This window comes from Oncorhynchus gorbuscha, unplaced genomic scaffold (genome assembly GCF_021184085.1).
Source record: "Oncorhynchus gorbuscha isolate QuinsamMale2020 ecotype Even-year unplaced genomic scaffold, OgorEven_v1.0 Un_scaffold_1119, whole genome shotgun sequence".
In the NCBI taxonomy this organism is placed as follows: Eukaryota; Metazoa; Chordata; class Actinopteri; order Salmoniformes; family Salmonidae; genus Oncorhynchus; species Oncorhynchus gorbuscha.
In genome coordinates this window covers 24904-40000 of record NW_025744481.1, presented here as the reverse complement: position 1 = coordinate 40000, position 15097 = coordinate 24904, and the positions used below count along the sequence as shown (strand labels likewise).

General features: G+C 53.3%; 1 protein-coding gene across 1 annotated transcript; it reads right to left on the bottom strand.

Annotated features, from left to right (window-relative positions):
• Positions 1–9995: 9995 nt before the first annotated feature.
• Positions 9996–14834, bottom strand: LOC124016908 (DNA-directed RNA polymerase II subunit RPB1-like). Its single transcript, XM_046332246.1, has 3 exons — positions 14820–14834; positions 12562–13222; positions 9996–11188 (listed from the first exon to the last, which is right to left on the bottom strand). The coding sequence occupies exons 1-3, from the start codon at positions 14832–14834 to the stop codon at positions 9996–9998; spliced, it is 1869 nt and encodes a 622-aa protein (XP_046188202.1).
• Between the last annotated feature and the right edge of the window lie 263 nt (positions 14835–15097).

Sequence of the window (15097 nt, the reverse complement as noted above, 5' to 3'; positions counted from 1 at the left end):
TACAGGCACACATACAGTACACACACACTGTTACAGGCACACATACAGTACACACACACACTGTTACAGGCACACATACAGTACACACACACTGTTACAGGCACACATACAGTACACACACACACTGTTACAGGCACACATACAGTAAACACACACACTGTTACAGGCACACATACAGTACACACACACACACTGTTACAGGCACACATACAGTACACACACACACTGTTACAGGCACACATACAGTAAACACACACTGTTACAGGCACACATACAGTAAACACACACTGTTACAGGCACACATACAGTAAACTGTTACAGGCACACTGTTACAGGCACACATACAGTACACACACACACTGTTACAGGCACATGTGTGCCTGTACACACACACACAGGCACACATACAGTAAACACACACTGTTACAGGCACACATACAGTGCTGTTACAGGCACACATACAGTACACACTGTTACAGGCACACTGTTACAGGCACACATACAGTACACACACACACACTGTTACAGGCACACATGTGCCTGTACACACACACACTGCTACAAGCACCATGCTACCTCAGTTAGGGGAACGGCACCTCAGTACCTCCAGGCTCGATCAGGCCCTACACCCAAACAAGGGCACTGCGTTCATCCACCTCTGGCCTGCTCGCCTCCCTACCACTGAGGAAGTACAGCTCCCGCTCAGCCCAGTCAAAACTGTTCGCTGCCCTGGCCCCCAATGGTGGAACAAACTCCTCACGACGCCAGGACAGCGGAGTCAATCACCACATACTTTACGGAGACACCTGAAACCCCACCACTTTAAGGAATACCTAGGATAGGTTACAGTAATCCCTCTCACCCCACCCCCTAAGTTTTAGATGCACTATTGTTAAGTGACTGTCCCACTGTTACAGTCATAAGGTGAATGCACACAATTTGTAAGTTACAGGCACACATCTGGGCATACAGTAGCTGTTACAGGCACACATACAGTACTGTTAAACACATGACTTAAATGTTACAGGCACACATACAGTACACACACACTGTTACAGGCACACATGTAGTACACACACACACTGTTACAGGCACACATACAGTAAGTTACAGGCACACATACAGTACACACACACTGTTACAGGCACACATACAGTACACACACACTGTTACAGGCACACATACAGTACACACACACACTGTTACAGGCACACATACAGTTACAGGCACACATACAGTAAACACACACTGTTACAGGCACACATACAGTACAGGCACACACACACACTGTTACAGGCACACATACAGTACACACACACACTGTTACAGTACACACACACACTGTTACAGGCACACATACAGTAAACACACACACTGTTACAGGCACACATACAGTACACACACACACTGTTACAGGCACACATACAGTAAACACACACTGTTACAGGCACACATACAGTACACACACACACACTGTTACAGGCACACATACATACAGGCACACATACACACACACACTGTTACAGGCACACACAGTACACACACACACTGTTACAGGCACACATACAGTACACACACACACACTGTTACAGGCACACATACAGTACACACACACACACTGTTACAGGCACACATACAGTAAACACACACACTGTTACAGGCACACATACAGTAAACACACACTGTTACAGGCACACATACAGTAAACACACACTGTTACAGGCACACATACAGTAAACACACACTGTTACAGGCACACATACACTGTTACAGGCACACATACAGTACACTGTTACAGGCACACATACAGTACACACACACTGTTACAGGCACACATACATTACACACACACAGTACACACACACACTGTTACAGGCACACATATACAGTACACACACACACACTGTTACAGGCACACATACAGTAAACACACACTGTTACACACACATGTTTACAGGCACACATACAGTACACACACACACTGTTACAGGCACACATACAGTAAACACACACACACACTGTTACAGGCACACATACAGTACACACACACACTGTTACAGGCACACATACAGTAAACACACACACTGTTACAGGCACACATACAGTAAACACACACACTGTTACAGGCACACATACAGTAAACACACACACTGTTACAGGCACACATACAGTAAACACACACACACACTGTTACAGGCACACATACAGTAAACACACACTGTTACAGGCACACATACAGTACACACACACATACACACAGACGCAGAAGTGATGAAAGTTTTCTCCGTTTTTGATCAGACATATCCCTCCCCGCTGTTTTTATTTTCTGTCTGCAAACTCTATTACAAACATGTTCTCTCTCTCGCTCTTCTCTCTTTATGTACAGTGGTCTGTAATTCCATCTAGTCTTTGTTGCGTCCTTTCATTGATTCTTTGAACTTCTGTCAGAACAGAAACAACATAACAGGTTCAAAGAATAGACATGTTTTTACTGTTTACAATGATTCCCTCTCTGCTGTTAACTTTGTCTCTCCCTTTTGGTTTCTCTCTGTCTACGCTATGTCATCATCTTCTCTCATGTTTCTAATTTCCTGTAAATGGCCCATTGTCTGGTAAAACACTCCATCGTTGTGATACAGCCTCTCATTAGCTGTTCAGTTTAATTAAAAAGCTCATTCATGTGAAAATGGGACTGATAGTGATTTCCCTCCCAATCATCTACCTCTCACAGCAACTTTTAATTAGAATCCTGTTTGATTGACATTGGGCTCGCCGGCTGTTCTCTCTGTGGACACACAGGAAACACACACACACACACACACACACACACACACACACACACACACACACACACACACACACACACACACACACACACACACACACACACACACACACACACACACACACACACACACACACACACACACACACACACACACACACACACACACACACACACACACACACACACACACACAGAGTGACAGCCTACTAGCACTGCTCTTACTTAGTGTGAACTCTCCTTCGTCTTCTCCTTGCACCTCTCCGTCTCTCCTTCTCTCGTTCCCTCTCTCCTCTCCCCACCTGTTTTCTAAACGCGCCCGCTGGTGTCAATGTTCTGATAGGTTCATTCACTCACTGTGTTCACTGTGCTGAAAAGATTCCCTTCAGGCCTTTTTCTCGCTCTCTGTTATTCTTTTATCTCTCCCTCTTTTCTTTTCTCCTTCCCTCACTTCGTCTCTGCATCTTAATCAGGTTTGTGTGCACAGCTTCGTCGTAGAAAGGCACACAGAGGGAGTGGGGGATGGTGGAGACAACAGAGGAAGAGGAGGGGATGAAAGGAGGAAGGGTGACATTGAGCAGCAGACACAGTGAGTGATGATGTAGGACAAACACATCCCATCTTCCTCCTCTGTTGTTTTTGATGGTGAACATTGATACAGATTCATATCAATATTGTGAGCTGGATCCAGCCTCACCTTTGTGTGTATTATACAGCCAGGTCAGACTGTGTGTCCGTTCTTCAGGAAGGGAAATGCAGTGAGGAAATCAGATTAGACACACTCCCAACTCAGATTCTCGTTCCATACCGAAAGGGGGTGGGGGGGGGGGGGAGATGGACAGACTGGGAGTTTTGAAGGAGGGGGGCGCGGTGGAGTGGGTTAAACTGGGTCTCCACTGCAGTCAGGCTCAGAGCTGCAGGGTAGTGTCCCACGGAAATGAGCCATTAGAATTTCAGATTTATTTATTTATCTCCTTTATTTTTCCTTTTCTGCGGTGGGGGTGTTTGGGAATGATTTGAGGGACAGACAGGATAGCCCCCACGGCAGCCCGGGTGTGGGAGTGGGATGTCGTGGTGGAAATGTTTCTATTACCGTATGGCTTTTTTGTCCAATCAGGATTATTTAGGGATATGGAGATGGAACGTCTTGGACATGTCCGATCCCCTTACAGAGTAGACACAGAACTCTTGGTCTCAATCCACACTTGCATGCCCAGACAGTAAAGCAGGCCCAGACAGTGAGTGTCCCCTATCCCCTCCTCGCCACCTAAAACAAGATAGGGGTCAAGCAGTAGCCCAGCCATATTCCAGATCAATACTCATGTTCTTTTCCACCTCCTTGCTCTTGACTGTGGCACTTCTGAGCACTTTTTACTCCCCTGCCCCACAACTTTGTCTACTGGGGCCCCACCCTACTCCCCTGAGGACCCCATGTCTCCCACCCTACTCCCCTGCCCCACCCTACTGCCCCAACCTACTCCTCCCCTGCCCCACCCTACTCCCCTGCCCCACCCTACTCCCCTGCCCCACCCCACCCTACTGCCCCACCCTACTCCCCTGCCCCACCCTACTCCTGCCCCACCCTACTCCCCTGCCCCACCCTACTCCCCACCCCACTGCCCCACCCTCCTACTACCCCTCCCCCCCCCCTACTCCTACCTCTACTCCCTGCCCCACCCTACTCCCCCAACCCTGCCCCACTCCCCTGCCCCCCCTGCTCCCCTGCCCCACCTACCCCTGCCCCACCCTCTACTCCCCTGCCCCACCCTACTCCCCTGCCCCACCCTACTCCCCCACTGCCCCACCCTACTCCCCTGCCCCCCTACTCCCCCTGCCCCACCCTCTGCCCCACCCTACTCCCCACCCTACTCCCCTGCCCCACTGCCCCACCCTACTCCCCTGCCCCACCCTACTCCCCTGCCCCACCCTACTGCCCCCCTACTGCCCTCCCCTGCCCCACACCCTACCCCCCCACCCTACTCCCTGCCCCACCCTACTGCCCCACCCTACTCCTGCCCCACTCCTACTCCCCTCTGCCCACCCTACTCCCCTGCCCCACCCTACTCCCCCTGCCCCACTCCCCCCTGCCCCACCCTACTGCCCCACCCTACTCCCCTGCCCCACCCTACTGCCCCACCCTACTCCCCTGCCCCACCTACTCCCCTGCCCCACCCTGCCCCCTACTGCCCCACCTCTACTCCCCCTACTGCCCCACCCTACTCCCCTGCCCCACCCTACTCCCCTGCCCCACCCTACTCCCTGCCCCACCCTACTCCCCTGCCCCACCCTACTCCCCTGCCCCACCCTCCCCTGCCCCACCCTACTCCCCTGCCCCACCCTGCCCCACCCCACTCCCCTGCCCCACCCTCCCCCTGCCCCACCCTACCACCCTCCCCCTGCCCCACTGCTGCCCCCCCTACTCCTCCCCTGCCCCACCCTACTCCCCCACCCTACTCCCCTGCCCCACCCTACTCCCCTGCCCCACCCTCTCCCTGCCCCACCCTACTCCCCTGCCCCACCCTACTCCCCTGCCCCACCCTACCCCTGCCCCACCCTACTCCCCTGCCCCACCCCCCCTGCCCCACCCCTCCCCTGCCCCACCCTACTCCCCTGCCCCACCCTACTCCCCTGCCCCACCTACTCCCCCCACCCTGCCCCACCCTACTCCCCTGCCCCACCCTACTCCCCTGCCCCACCCTACTCCCCTGCCCCACCCTACTCCCCTGCCCCACCCTACTCCCCTGCCCCACCCTCCTACTCCCCTGCCCCACTCTATTCTCCTGCCCCACCCTCTCCCCTGCCCCACCCTACTCCCCTGCCCCACCCTACTCCCCACCCTACCCCACCCTACTCCCCTGCCCCACCCTACTGCCCTGCCCCACCCTACTCCCCTGCCCCACCCTACTCCCTGCCCCACCCTGCCCCACCCTACTCCCCTGCCCCACCCCCTGCCCCACCCTACTCCCCTGCCCCACCCTACTCCCCTGCCCCACCCTACCCCCACCCTACTCCCCTGCCCCACCTACTCCCCTGCCCCACCCTACTGCCCCACCCTACCCCCTGCCCCACCCTACTCCCCTGCCCCACCCTACTCCCCTGCCCCACCCTACTCCCTGCCCCCCCCACCCTACCCCCACCCTACTCCCCTGCCCCACCCTACTGCCCCACCCTACTCCCCTGCCCCACCCTCCTGCCCCACCCTACTCCCCCCCCTGCCCCACCCTACCCCCTGCCCCACTCCCTGCCCCACCCTACTCCCCTGCCCCACCCTACTCCCCTGCCCCACCCTACTCCCCTGCCCTACTCCCCTGCCCCACCCTACTCCCCTGCCCCACTACCCCCCCCACCCTGCCCCACCCTACTGCCCCACCCTCCCCTGCCCCACCCTACCCCCTGCCCCACCCTACTCCCCTGCCCCCCCCCTGCCCCACCCTACCCCCCTGCCCCACCCTACTCCCCTGCCCCACCCTACTCCCCCTGCCCTCTACTCCCCTGCCCCACCCTACTCCCCTGCCCCACCCTACTCCCTACCCCCCTGCCCCACCCTCTCTACCTGCCCCACCCTACTCCCCTGCCCCACCCCCTACTGCCCCACCCTACTCCCCCTGCCCCACCCTATTCCCCTGCCCCACCCTACTCCCCTGCCCCACCCTACTCCCCTGCCCCACCCCTGCCCCACTCCCCCCTGCCCCACTCTATTGCCCCTGCCCCCCTGCCCCACTCTACCCCCTGCCCCACCCCTGCCCCACCCTACTCCCCTGCCCCACCCTACTCCTACTGCCCCACTCCCCCCTGCCCCACCCTACTCCCCTGCCCCACCCTACTCCCCTGCCCCACCCTACTGCCCCACCCTACTCCCCTGCCCCACCCTACTCCCCTGCCCCACCCTACTCCCCTGCCCCACCCTACTCCCCTGCCCCACCCTACTCCCCTGCCCCACTCTACTCCCCTGCCCCTACTCTACTCCCCTGCCCCACCCTACTTCCCCCTGCCCCACCCTACTCCCCTGCCCCACCCTCCCCCTGCCCCACTCTACTCCCCTGCCCCACCCTGCTCCAGTATTGAGGAGATGAGGAGGCCCCACCCTACCCCCCTACTGACCCTACTCCCCTGCCCCACCCCTGCTCCAGTATAAGATTGTGGTAAGAGCTGAAGGAGGTGTTTGAAGTTATGGATGAGGTGTTGTCTTATCACTGGGAGCAGGTCTGAGTCGTCCGCCAGGGCCTTCGAAGTAACGGATGAGCCAGACGGGAGTGGAGACAGCGAGGAGGTGAGGGATCGCCGTGACGATGAGGGGTGATGAAGAGCCAGGACACGCGCAGATACAGATGAGCTCCACCACACCAAAACATCAACTATCTTCCTGACAACAAACATCCACCAACACAACGCTGTCATTGTGCTGCTGCCGGGCTGTGAGGACATCAGACAACCATAGAGAAGAGTACTGCAGTTCCTCAGCTCAGTGAAGATGCTCATCCCAGTTTATTGTCTCATGTGCGTGGTCCATACTGTAGCTAGTGCCGTTTGGCTGGTGTACTTCAGTACGACTAATGTTAAATTGGTCAACCTGAATAGCACTGTGATTTCTGTGCCCACTGCCAAGCTTATAGTGCCTAGTTCATCCCCAACCCACTTGTCCATTATCTCTATAACGTATTTATCCTTATTGATTTGTTTAACATTCCAGCATCTCTCTGCGAGGAAGACTGACTCCAATGTCAGACTCTACTTTTCACTGTGTATTAATATCCATAATCCCAGTTGTTATTGAATGGAAGGAGCAGTTGATTTAAGGCCTGAGTGAACTGGGAGGGAGGAATAGACATTAGGACTGCTTCATCTGGAAGAGGTTATCCGGCCAGGCCGCCCTCCCGCTCTCATCTGGATGTAGTTTTGACTTATGGAATACACATTTTGGTTCACTCGTTCATTTTCTTCCCCTGCTAATCCTTTCTTTCCTATTCATCCTAATGAAGCGAAACTGTTTGCAAACACGAACACGGTTTCTCTTTCCTATGCCTCTCGTTTCTGGGTCCGTCCTACTGCCAATGCCACTCTGGTGCCAGAACAGCCCCTCCCCCCACGTCCTCCTCCTCCTATCCCAACTCTATCCCAACTCCTCCTCCTATCCCAACTCTATCCCAACTCCTCCTTCTATCCCAAAACCTTCTCCAACTGTATTTCTTCTCCTCATCTTTATTTTCATGTTGACTCTGGTCTTTCTGATCAAAATTGCTCTAGCCTTTGGCACCCTGTGCATGTCACCACCTGTGTGTGTGTGTGTGTGTCTGTGTATGTCTATCTTTGTGTCCGTCTGTGTATGAGAGCTGAGGTGTTGCGGGGTGTGTTGCTTGATTAAAGCCCTGCTGGGTCGATGCTTACCCTGTGCATGAACAGTTGAACCATGTTTGTGTTTTAGTATTCTAATGCAGAGTGCGGTTAGATTACTCAGACGGGCCTTCTGTGTTCTCTGGCCCCCCAGGCCCATGATTGGTAGAGAGCCGTGGCCGGTGGCCCTTGGTTCTGCTCCTGTCTTCCTGTTCCAATCAGGATGGAGGGATGAAAGGAGGGCGCATGCCATTCCTGAAAGAGAGGCCTCATCTCTCTCTTTTGTGCTCTTTCTGTCTCCATCTAATTTCTCTCTCTTCCTTTGTGTATTTCAGTTTCTCTTTCTCTGTCTCTCTCCCTCTGTCTCTCTCCCTCTGTCTCTCTCCCTCTGTCTCTCTCCCTCTGTCTCTCTCCCTCTGTCTCTCTCTCTCTCTCTCTCTCTCTCTCTCTCTCTCTCTCTCTCTCTCTCTCTCTCCCTCTGTCTCTCTCCCTCTGTCTCTCTCTCTCTCTCTCTCTCTCTCTCCCTCTGTCTCTCTCCCTCTGTCTCTCTCTCTCTCTCTCTCTCTCCCTCTGTCTCTCTCCCTCTGTCTCTCTCTCTCTCTCTCTCTCCCTCTGTCTCTCTCCCTCTGTCTCTCTCCCTCTGTCTCTCTCCCTCTGTCTCTCTCCCTCTGTCTCTCTCTGTTGAATTCTGTCTCTGTGTTTCTCTCTCCTTCAGGTCTCTTCTAATGTATTTTCTCCTTCTCGGGTCCTTTGTGAGATGTGGTTCAAACCATTTGGAATGCTCTGGCCAGAGCCTTTGTTACGACTTCCGTTGCCGTGTTCCATTGCTGTGTAGCGTGACTGGTTCTCTCCCCGTAGGGTTCTGTCTTTCCTGTTCCCCCTGTATAAATATGAATGAATCGCCACAGTTCAGCAGAGTGCAATTTAATTAATTAGAACATGTTGAGGAAAGAAAGCTTCTTTCAGTTAGGTCAGTCTAACGGAGCTTATGAAAACACTGCAGGCAAGAGGGCCTACATACATTAGTACATGATATACATGCATATACTGACAGATACACACACACACACACACACACACACACACACACACACACACACACACACACACACACACACACACACACACACACACACACACACACACACACACACACACACACACACACACACACACACACACACACACACACACACACACACACACACACACACACACACACACACACACACACACACACACACGCACACCAGCCATTTCGGCATGTACAAAGACATGCATAATCGCTCTCTAATATGTAGGTTCATACTTCCATCCCTCTTGGCCTTTATGCCCTCTCGCCTGTTCTCGTTCAGCCCATATCGGTCTCATTACTGTGGGCAGAGTGAGCTGTAATGCCTCCTGAGATAAGTCCCACCTGGATGAGCAGGGCTTTGAACAGCAATGATTAGTCCTGCTGCAGAGATAACAGAGCCATTAGCTGAGGCTGATCATTTCATGGCTACTGCAACAACAAGAGAGGCAGCTCCACCCACACCCTATGAATTTAGAGAGACCTTTGTTCGATGTGTGTGTGCGTGCGTGCATCTTTCTGTCTGTAAAGTGGAAAAAGGAGGTTATTTTAGTAAACAAGCACACTGCATAAACGTTAAATGTGCCTGACGTCTTCATTAATGCAGAAAGCAGGACACAAAACAAGAGCGAAGAGGAAAAGTATAACAGGTAGACAGAAGAGATAAGAGGAGATCAAAAGAGCCGGAATGGACGATTTGATTCAGCCTCTCAGATCTTAGCGGCTCGATTAGAGACAAATATGGAGTCCTAGTCATGTGACCGTAGGTGTGACAAGTTGAACTGAGTGGTCACAAAGTAATTACAGTCAACCCCTATGGATGTAGGACACTGGGGTACACTGGGAGACACTGGGGTATGCTGGGAGACACTGGGGTACACTGGGAGACACTGGGGTACACTGGGAGACACTGGGAGACACTGGGGTATGCTGGGAGACACTGGGAGACACTGGGAGACACTGGGGTACGCTGGGAGACACTGGGAGACACTGGGAGACACTGGGGTATGCTGGGAGACACTGGGGGACACTGGGGTACGCTGGGAGACGCTGGGGTACACTGGGAGACACTGGGATACACTGGGAGACACTGGGGGACACTGGGATACACTGGGGTATGCTGGGGTATGCTGGGAGACACTGGGGTACGCTGGGGTATGCTGGGAGACACTGGGGTATGCTGGGAGACACTGGGATACACTGGGAGACACTGGGGGGCACTGGGGAACACTGGGAGACACTGGGGGGCACTGGGAGACATTTGGGTACACTGGGAGACACTGGGGTACACTGGGGGACACTGGGAGACACTGGGGTACGCTGGGGGACACTGGGAGACACTGGGGTACACTGGGAGACACTGGGAGACATTGGGGTACACTGGGAGACACTGGGGTACACTGGGGGACACTGGGAGACACTGGGGTACACTGGGAGACACTGTGGTACCCTGGGAGACACTGGGAGACACTGGGGTACACTGGGAGACACTGTGGTACGCTGGGAGACACTGGGGTATGCTGGGGTACACTGGGAGACACTGGGGTACGCTGGGAGAGACTGGGGTATGCTGGGGGACACTGGGAGACACTGGGAGACACTGCGGGACACTGGGGGACACTGGGAGACACTGGGGGGAATTGGGGGACACTGGGGTACACTGGTGTACGCTGGGGTACACTGGGGTACACTGGGGTATGCTGGGGTACGCTGGGAGACGCTGGGAAACACTGGGAGACACTGGGGTACACTGGGAGACACTGGGAGACACTGGGAAACACTGGGAGACACTGGGGTACACTGGGAGACACTGGGAGACACTGGGGTAAACTGGGAGACGCTGGGGGACACTGGGGTACACTGGGGGACACTGGGGGACACTGGGAGACACTGGGGGGCACTGGGGGACACTGGGAGACACTGGGGTACACTGGGGAACACTGGGAGACACTGGGGGGCACTGGGAGACACTGGGGTAAACTGGGAGACACTAGGGGACACTGGGAGACACTGGGGTAAACTGGGAGACACTAGGGGACACTGGGAGACGGCTGCTGCTGTGCCTGCTCAGGTAGCATTCTCTGGTGCTGAATAAGTCTAGCTAAGCCATTCTGATATAGGCTTACGGTATACTGAATATCCGGCCATGAACAAACCCTGTTCTCGTGAGGCACATTTCTTATGCTTTTCCTGCCATCAGGCACCTAATTGATCAATTGATGTCATGTATTGGTGCTAGAGTCCCCACACCTGTTTAGCCAGTCAAGCAGTCTGTTTAGCCAGTCAAGCAGTCTGTTTAGCCAGTCAAGCAGTCTGTTTAGCCAGTCAAGCAGTCTGTTTAGCCAGTCAAGCAGTCTGTTTAGGCAGTCAAGCAGTCTGTTTAGCCAGTCAAGCAGTCTGTTTAGCCAGTCAAAGCAGTCTGTTTAGGAAACAATGCAGACAACAAGCAGACAAGGTGGCCCTTGATGATCAACATCAAAGTTCATAGGTCATGTGGACACGGTACAGGGAAAGGCTTGCTTGCTCATTCTGCTCAACAATGCAGTACAATATCCATCAATAATCAAATGCCAAATACAGAAGTCCAAAAATAACAAGCAGTAATAAAAAGTACAAGAAAAAAAGAGTATTACAAACTACTATGAGAAGTATGTACATAGTAGATTATGCAGTACAGCTGATTTACTATTAGTAAAGTGAAGTGAGTAAAGTGATTAGAGCTGTAATATCATTTTGGTGTGATGGTATCTGTGGCCTGTAGGGGGTGCTCTGAGGGAGTGTTTTCCCAGCCTCCCTGCTCCAACCCCAGTTACTGGCCCATTGTTCCCCCATCACAGTTTTGTCATGGTGGGACAGCTTGGGCGTTTAAGCCCCCCGGCACCCTGGACCTCTCGTTTAAAAAACACACCATGCAAATGTACAGGTACGGTAGGCAGATGAACACGGGCTGAGCACAGCCTCACTGACCCACCTGGACATCTGTAGCTGACACTCAGAACCAGTGTGTGGGTGGGTGGGTGGGTGGGTGGTGTGGTGGGTGGGTGGGTGGGTGGGTGGGTGGGTGGTGTGGTGTGGTTGGTTGGTGGGTGGGTGGGTGGGTGATGTGGTGGGTGGTGTGGGTGGTGGGTGGTGTGGGGGGGGGGTGGGGTGGGGAAAACAAGAGAGAAGAGGAAAAGTATAACAGGTAGACAGAAGAGATAAGAGGAGATCAAAAGAACCGGAATGGACGATTTGATTCAGCCTCTCAGATCTTAGCGGCTCGATTAGAGACAAATATGGAGTCCTAGTCATGTGACCGTAGATGTGACAAGTTGAACTGAGTGGTCACAAAGTAATTACAGTCAACCCCTATGGATGGAGGACACTGGGGTACAGTGGGAGACACTGGGGTATGCTGGGAGACACTGGGGTACGCTGGGAGACACTGGGATACGCTGGGAGACACTGGGAGACACTGGGGTACGCTGGGAGACACTGGGAGACACTGGGAGACACTGGGGTACGCTGGGAGACACTGGGGTATACTGGGAGACACTGGGGGACACTGGGGTACGCTGGGAGACACTGGGGTACACTGGGAGACACTGGGGTACACTGGGAGACACTGGGGTACACTGGGAGACACTGGGGGACACTGGGATACACTGGGGTATGCTGGGGTACGCTGGGAGACACTGGGGTATGCTGGGGTACACTGGGAGACACTGGGGGGCACTGGGGAACACTGGGAGACACTGGGGGGCACTGGGAGACACTGGGGTACACTGGGGGACACTGGGAGACACTGGGGTACGCTGGGGGACACTGGGAGACACTGAGGTATACTGGGAGACACTGGGGTACACTGGGAGACACTGGGAGACATTGGGGTACACTGGGAGACACTGGGGTACACTGGGGGACACTGGGAAACACTGGGGTACACTGGGAGACACTGGGGTATGCTGGGAGACACTGGGGTATGCTGGGGTACGCTGGGGTACACTGGGGTACGCTGGGGTACGCTGGGGGACACTGGGAGACGCTGGGAAACACTGGGAGACACTGGGGTACACTGGGAGACACTGGGATAAACTGGGAGACGCTGGGGGACACTGGGGTACACTGGGGGCACCCACTGTGGGTGGTGTGGTGGGTGGGTGCACACCCCAGCAGAACTCTCACATCCCTTTCATCTGTCTTTCACTCGGAAACCTGCTTTTTACATCACTGCAGACCAGAGATCAATATCAGTGTGTTTGGGAATTTGAGGCATTTGACATTGCAGTTATGATTAAAACACATACTCTCTCTTTCTCTCAAAACACATTCCGTTGACATTGCTGCATCTTTCCTCCTGCTCCTCTTTCTCTGATCCCTTCCTGTCCTCTTCCTGTTTGGAATCTTAATGCCTGACGGGACACTTTGATTGTCAGGTTAAGTCTGTGCCTGTTGCCGTGACGGCTGGTATCACTATGCCAGAGATACTTCAGTAAACAACACACAGCCAGAATTAGCGTAATCAAGCCCCTTTCTCCCATAAACAATGCTAGTGTGCGGACGGCCATTTTAAATTAGATGAATAAATTTGAAAGCATAATTATTTTTGGCGCTTTGAGCTATTATTCTCAGCTATGGAGGGGGGGAAGGGGTGCATGATCCCTAGAATTCACTTGCGCACATATTTATCTCCTTTTCTCGCCCTCTTTTTTCTTCCTCTCTAGTACTCTCCCTTTCTCTCTCTCTCTCTCAATCTCGCTCTCTTTCCCTCTCCCTCCCCACCTCTCTCTCCCTCTCTCTCTCCCTTTCCCACTCTCTCTCTCTCTCTCTCTCTCTCTCTCTCTCTCTCTCTCTCTCTCTCTCTCTCTCTCTCTCTCTCTCTCCCCTTCTCCCTCTCTCCCCTCTCTCCCCTTCTCCCCTTCTCTGTCTCTCTCCCCTCTCTCCCCTTCTCTCTCCCTCTCTCTCTCTCTGTCCCCTCTCTCCCCTTCTCTGTCTCTCTCTCCCCTCTCTCCCCTTCTCTCTCTCTCTCCCTTCTCTCCCCTTCTCTTTCTCTTTCTTATTTATTTTGCCCTGCATATGGAAGGCCTCTAAATAAATCAAACTCAATTAACCTCTTTTGTCTCTCCCCTCATCCTAACCTCTTCTCTCAATTCTAACAAACACACACAGACACACACAGACACACAAACACACACAGACACACACAGACACACACGCACACAGGGTGATATGAATAAATAACATCAAAACAAACTAAGGAGCTAAACTACGCACACTCCTGTAAACACCGAAAATGTGCTTTTTAGTGACTATCTCCTAGATTGATTTATTAGGAGATTATCAGAAATGATCCCAACCATTCCATGTTAGACTTCACTGCTCCCCCATCCCTAAAATGCTGGCGTCCAGAAGGTCATCTAATTAAGATTGGGAATAAATGGGGTCACCCTCCCTCATACCCCTTAACCCTTACCTCAATCACTTCATGTCTCTGTCTGAGCACTGCACACAGTCTCGATTAAGCTGTGTTAACACATACACACACTGAACATGATTGAATGATTGATGTCCATTACTGCATGAATTACTGTGCGAATGGGGTAATTGCATACCACTGTATGTCTGTAGACTGTAGACGAGATATTAACTTACAGCCTCCTCACACATGGCGTTTGTAGCTTGCAAAATGGAGGCTGTTTAACTTTAATTCAGTCAATTCACAATTGCGCTACCTTCCCTCCTGATACTCCTCCCATTCTTTTCCTGCTACATTCCAGTTCATGTTCTGTGGTCCATTTTATTTTGGATTGAGTCTCTCACTTGTCTGAGTGTGGAGAGGTGGCTTCCACTGGGAGAGAAGGCCTGGTCGCACTGAGACCACTCTTCCCTGGGCTGGGAAACAATTACTGCCCCCCTCTCACCTTCCTGCC